Raw genomic sequence first — 6,527 nt, 5'->3', positions numbered from 1 at the left:
TGCCAAAGGGAGACTGGAGCCAGGTTCTGATGCAGCATGCCAGTACTTTCTGAAGACTCTGATGCGAAATTCAATTCCCTCCCCCACCTGCCCTCTGGCCCAACACAGTGCCTGGCACAGGCAGGGCTTGATAAATGAGTATTTGTTGAAGGAATGAATGAATACGTGCATCTGCAGGGCAGCGGTGGATGGCTGCATTCAGCCTCCAGGCCGGCGGCCCCCTCCGCCCCCTGGCGGCCCAGAGGACAGGCCCGGCACAGGACCCAGGAGTCACAGCCACCCTGCCTCCCTGCTCCCGGATCCCTGGTCCTCCGCTTCCGGCTTCCCAGCCAGTCTTTCCTCTTCCAGGCTCCGACCAAAGGCCGAGTTTCCGGGGGGAAGGCTTAGGCGGTTACACCGAGCCCAGCCTCCTCCTCCACCCCCCACCACGCTCGGCCCCCTCCCTCCCCGCCACCACCGTCCGCGATCGGCCGGCCGCGGGGAAGGAAGAAAGGAGCGAAGGAGGCGGAGGTAAGACCCGGCGCCCTGCAGCCAGAGCGAGCCCCAGGCCACGGGCTGAGAAATCCGCAAGGCCGCCACCCGCCGCCAATTCTGCAGATCATGCTTGCGGGGAGCGGAAGGCTGGGCCCAGAGCAGATCGCCCCCTCCGGGACCTAGGCCCCCGACTGGCGCAGCCTCCGCCCCCCAGACCCGTACAGGGGTCCGGCCCTCAGCCTGCTCCTCCCTGGGGATTTCCAGCATCCAGGCTCCCAGCCCCCTCCTCCTCCTTGTCTTAGGAGCCCGACCCCCTCCCCCAGCCCCCTCCTCCACCCGGACCCAGGAACTCTATGTCCTACCTACCAGGAGGCTAGATCACCCATCCCACCCAGTCCACACCCAGGAGTTCAAACCCAGGTCCTTCCTCCCCCAGTCCCAGAAGTCCAGACCCCAGCTTCAGACCCAGGAGTCCAGGACTCAGCCCTCCTCCCTCAGACCCAGGGTCCAGCCCAGCCTCCTCCCTCAGACCCAGGGCTCCAGGCCCAGCCTCCTCCCTCAGACTCAGGGGTCCAGACCCAGCCCTCCTCCCTCAGACTGAGAGTCTGAGCTCTCCAATTCCCTGGCTTGTGCAGGCCCCTGGCTCTGGGCACACACACTCCATTTCCTGGGCCTTCAGGCTTGAAATCCCACCTCCTCCACTTGGGCCCCTTGGGGGCTAGTTTCTGGCCTCTCTCAAAAATCCAACCCTGGGGCCCTTGAGCAGAAGCAGTTGGCTGGCTGACTGTGTCTCTTCTCCTGTCTCTCCTGTTCTCCCTGTCTGTCCCTGCCTGTCCCTGCCTCTACACTCCCACCTGGTCTGGTCTGTTTGCACTGGTCTGCCTCTGGGGCGCTACATCTTTCCCTTTCCCTCTCTCTCTCTCTCCCCCCTGGATTCTCTCTCCATTTGTGCTTCTTTGTATCTCTCGTTTCTGATTTGCCTGTCTCTCTGCACTTCTCTGCCTCTGACCTGTGTCTCCCATCTCTCACCTCTGCCCTCCCATCTTTGCCCTCTATCCCCTTTCCCTGGTTGAGCTTCTGACCCTGTGCATCTCTCCACCTGTGCCTGCCTGTGGCTGCCCCTCTCTGTCACACCCCACGGACCTCCCTTCAACTGCCCCGCCTCTCCCCTTTCTCCCCACAGACATGGATCCGCAGCCCCCTCCACCTGCCCAGGGCAGCCCACCTCACCGTGGCCGAGGCAGGGGCCGGGGCCGGGGCCGGGGCCGTGGTCGTGGTCGCGGCAGGGGAGGCGCTGGAGCCCCTCGGGCGCCCCTGCCCTGCCCCACATGTGGCCGCCTCTTCCGGTTCCCCTACTACCTCTCCCGGCACCGGTTGAGCCACTCTGGCCTCCGGCCCCACGCCTGTCCCCTGTGTCCCAAGGCCTTCCGCCGGCCCGCCCATCTCTCGCGCCACCTGCGAGGCCACGGGCCCCAGCCCCCGCTGCGCTGCGCCGCCTGCCCTCGCACCTTCCCGGAGCCCGCCCAGCTCAGGCGCCACCTGGCCCAGGAGCACGCGGGCGGCGAGGTCGAGCTGGCCATCGAGAGGGCAGCCAAGGAGGCGGCTGAGTCCAGCTGGAGCCCGCAGGAGGAGGGCGCGGAACAGCCCGCCACTGCAGTGGCCGGGGCCGCGGAGGAGGAGACAGCGTGGCCTGAGTCGTGGCCTGCCGGGGATCCAGCCCCACTGGTGGCCCCCGCGAGCGCCGAGCCCCGAGAGGAGGAGGCGGAGGAGGCCGAGGCGGGGGCAGCCGAGCTGAGGGCCGAGCTGGCGCTGGCGGCCGGGAGGCAGGAGGAGAAGCAGGTCCTGCTCCAGGCCGACTGGACGCTGCTGTGCCTCCGCTGCCGCGAAGCCTTTGCCACCAAGGGCGAGCTCAAAGCGCACCCGTGTCTGCGCCCTGAGGGCGAACAGGAGGGCGAAGGGGGGCCCCCGCCACGCCCCAAGCGACACCAGTGCTCCATCTGCCTCAAGGCCTTCGCCAGGCCCTGGTCCCTGTCGCGCCACCGGCTGGTCCACTCCACCGACCGCCCTTTTGTGTGCCCGGACTGCGGCCTCGCCTTCCGCCTCGCCTCCTACCTCCGCCAGCACCGCCGGGTCCATGGCGCACTCAGCCTGCTGGCCCCGCTGCCCGGGGCGGGCAAGAAGGACGACAAGGCCTCGGCTGGACGGACCTCAGGGAAAGGGCCCGAGGGGGGCGAAGGGGCCGAGTGCGGGGCTGCCTCGGAAGGGGGTGAAGGCGGGCAGAACGGAGGAGACGCCGCCCCCGCCCGGCCCCCCGCCGGGGAGCCCCGCTTCTGGTGCCCCGAGTGTGGCAAAGGTTTCCGACGCCGGGCACACCTGCGGCAGCACGGTGTGACCCACTCGGGGGCGCGCCCCTTCCAGTGTGTGCGCTGCCAGCGGGAGTTCAAGCGGCTGGCGGACCTGGCCCGCCACGCGCAGGTCCACGCCGGGGGCCCGGCCCCGCACCCGTGCCCACGCTGCCCACGGCGCTTCTCGCGAGCCTACAGCCTCCTGCGCCACCAGCGCTGCCACCGCGCAGAGCTGGAGAGGGCCGCCGCGCTTCAGGCGCTCCAGGCCCAGGCCGCACCTTCGCCCCAGCCGCCTGAGCAGGACGGCCAAGGGCTCCCTCTGCCCATCTCACACATCAAGGAAGAGCCGCCCTCCCCCGGGACCCCACCCCAGTCCCCGCCGGCTCCCCCCGTCTTCCTCAGCGCCTCCTGTTTCGACAGCCAAGACCACTCAGCCTTTGAGATGGAGGAAGAAGAGGTAGACAGCAAAGCGCATCTGCGCGGCCTGGGAGGCCTGGCCTCCTGACCCTCGCGCCCACCCTCCGCCCCTCCTTTCGAGCTCTCGGTTCGCAGTATGGAGGAGGGAAGTTGAAGGAGAGGCACCTCCTCTGTCTACCCTGCCCCAAGCCCTTGACACTACAGGAGAGGAGGCCCCGGGCCACCCACCGTCCCCATTGCCCACCCCTAGACCCCTGATGCCGGTTAGGAACCGCTTGCCCCGACATGTGTCTTAAGGCAGAACGACTTGGAAAAGGAGGCGGAGGACACTTGGCCAGAGGGACGTGGACTGGTGGGTTCACCCCAGCCTGCCTGTCCCCTGTGACACACTGGACACCATCACCTCTTTGGAACTGCCAGACCCTGGGGGTTCCCAGTGATCAAAGGTCTGTCCCTGTTCCTCTGTCTGTGAATAAATGTGAGTTTGTGAAACCCGGGAGTGAGGCTGTGTGTGGAGGTGGGGGCCAGTGTGCTTGGGTTCTGAGCAGGGAGACCCCGCTCGGCGCAGGAAGCGCAAGAACCTTGACTTGAGAAGAGGCAGGGATGCAACAACTGGACCTCCAGGATGGCTGCCTGGGGAGCTTTGCATGCCGCCCGGTCACACAGTAGGCTTGCCACACTCATGCTCTGTGCCAGACCCTCTGCTAGGCCCTGGAGGTAGAGGAGAAAAGAGCCCACCTCCCTTCCACTGAAGAGCTGGAATTCCAGAGCCGCCCTGCCCACTAGACCTTTTTTATGGTGCTGGAATGTTAGGGACTTTTCCTGTCCAACAGGGTATCCGCTAGTCACATGGGGATGGTTTTGTTTAAATCTAGAATTAGTAAATAAGTTTAATTCAAATGAAGTAAAAAGTTTACTTCCCCACCAAATATAGCTGGTGGCTGCCATATTGAACAGCACAGATCTAGAACGTTCCGCCATTGTGAAAAGCTGTAGTGGACAGCACTGTCCTAGATAATCAATATGTTGGGTATTGATGAGGCCTGCCAAGAGTCACCTGTGGAGGGAAACTGGGAAGTGGGCCTCTCTGGGGAGGTGGTGTTTGGCCTGAATAAAGACGGAAGGAACCAGATGTGAGAGGAATGATCTGGAGGAGAGAGCACTGGGCAGAGGGGACGGCCAGGGCCATGCTGTGAGGTGGGCGGGTGAACACCTTGGGGGTGGGTGGGAAGTTTTGAGTTAGCTCAGTTTTAGACCCTGGAGTGGAGAGGGGAGGATATCTGCCAGTTCACCTTCCAGGTCTTTCTCTTGCCTTCTCTTGACATCCTGCCACTTCCAAGCCTCTCTTGTGTGTGCCCTTTGCAAATAATAGCAAGTCATTACTTAGTGTCTTCCTACCTGCAAGAAAAGGCAAGGGAGGAGCAAGACTGTCCCCATTGTGCAGGGAGACTAACTGAGGGTCTGGAGGGAAGCTGGTTTCCCTGGTGAGCCCTACACCAGCCAGCCTGTCACCCATCTTGGCTAAGCTCTCAGAGTAGAGGGCCTGTTGATCACCACTGTGCTGAAGCCCAGTGCTGGACATTAGCATCAGTGTTGGGGGAGACCACCTGGGTGCCTGTCTTTGTGAGCTGGACAATCCAACTCAGGAGAGTGGCAATAATCAAATCAGACACAAATAAATTAGGGTAACCAAATGAGGCCGATTCCCTAAAGAGCCAGGCCCTTGAGGGGCAGTCTCTACCCCTCAGTGCTGGAGAAATAGAGAGCTTTGTTACCTCAAAGCTGCTCCCTCCCTAGGAACCCCCGTGACTCCCTGCACCATCTGCAAATGCAGGCCACTGTTCATTGACCACCTTTCTGCGGCTACCCCCGCCTGACAACACGAAGTTGGGGGAGGGGATCTTATAGGTCACTTCCAGAAGGGATGAGTTGAGGCTTGAAGGTGAGGCTTGAGGTGAATGTCACCTCCAGTCATCACAAGGGCAAGACTCCCCGGCATTAAATGAGCTACTTGGTGGGAAGGGCTGGAGACAGTGCCCGAACATGGCAGGAAGAGCCACTGGCTTCCTCTGACTCTTCCAGAAAGAAGGGGTCCCAGGACATTGGTGATCTCCGCCAACCTTGCCAGGCCCCTGGGAAGGAGGAGCACCTCTCCACTTTCTGAGGTGGAGACTGCCAGCGGGGAGGCCCTTGCCCCGACCTCACAGCTGTGAGGATTAAAACCCAGTCCACGAAGCCCTCAGGATCTGCTCCCATGGGACCACGCCCCTGCCCCGGCCGTCCCCTCCTGGCCCTGAGGACCCACCCCTGCTCTCTGGTGGGCCCACTTTCTGCTCCCCACACACTGACCCCAGAGAGGAAGGTGCCCAGAGCAAACTACAGAGCTGGGGGGAGCAAAGGACCCAGGAGGAGCCCAGCCCCACCGCCTCCATGCAGGTGGAAGACTGAGGCCTGAAAACCCGGGACAGACCTGGAAGCCATGAAGCCACTGCGGACGAGCTCGCCGAGGAGCTGGCGCTGGTGACACAGGCCCTGCGGAGCCCTTGCTCTGAGCTCTGTCTCTCCAGCGTTCACACACATGACCTCATGGCGTTCGTGGGTGACAGTGCAGGCAGGCGCCTGGAGGGCCACCGAAGTGAGCTGGCCAGCCGACAGCGGCAGAGCAGGGCCCGGGGTGGGCTCCACCCGTTCCATCTGTCTCTGCTTTTGCTCTTGGGCAGCGTAATGAAGTGTCACTTCCACACCCCAGAATTCGCCCACTTCACGTTTCACTCGTTGACTTTCCATAAATTTAACTCGTGCCACATCCAGTTGTAGAGCATTGTCAATGCCCCAAACAGCTCTCCTGCCCACTGAAGTCCCGCCTGTCCCTCCGACCCAGGCAGTCTGACCGACTGTCCCCTCAGCCTTGCCCACTCTGGACATTTGAGACAGTGGGTTTGCATGTGGTGGCTGTGGCGACTGCTCTTTCACAGAGCACCTCGAGGTCCAATCACGCTGCAAATTGTACCCGACCTCCTCCCTCTCTCCAGCTGTGTGACGTCCTGTGTGCGGACGCACTGAACACTGTTCATCCATTCCTTGCTATCGATCCACTCCTCAGCCAGGGGGTGTTCGGGCTGTTTCCATCCCTTGGCTGCCTACACGCCTGTGTGTGGACACTTGCTTCCGTTTCTCTTGGGCAGAATCATGAGACTGTACGGGAAATCTACAGCTTACCTTTTGAAAAAGTGCCAGATTGCTCTCCAAAGTGACTGCACTATTTACAGCCTCCTTAGTGATCATGAGTGT

The 6,527-nt window shown here is 62.6% G+C and overlaps 1 protein-coding gene across 1 annotated transcript; it reads left to right on the top strand.

Moving 5' to 3' along the window:
• The first annotated feature begins 262 nt into the window (after window positions 1–262).
• On the top strand, window positions 263–3,732 carry ZNF579 (zinc finger protein 579). The gene is made up of 2 exons (XM_079117805.1): window positions 263–510; window positions 1,658–3,732. Exon 2 carries the CDS (start codon window positions 1,660–1,662, stop codon window positions 3,322–3,324), a length of 1,665 nt encoding a protein of 554 aa, XP_078973931.1. The 5' UTR covers window positions 263–510; window positions 1,658–1,659; the 3' UTR covers window positions 3,325–3,732.
• The last annotated feature ends 2,795 nt before the right edge of the window (window positions 3,733–6,527 follow it).

This window comes from Sciurus vulgaris, assembly GCF_902686455.1.
Source record: "Sciurus vulgaris genome assembly, chromosome: 17".
NCBI classification, from domain to species: domain Eukaryota; kingdom Metazoa; phylum Chordata; class Mammalia; order Rodentia; family Sciuridae; genus Sciurus; species Sciurus vulgaris.
Note: the sequence above shows the minus strand (reverse complement) of the source record. Positions and strands in the feature narration are given on the sequence as shown.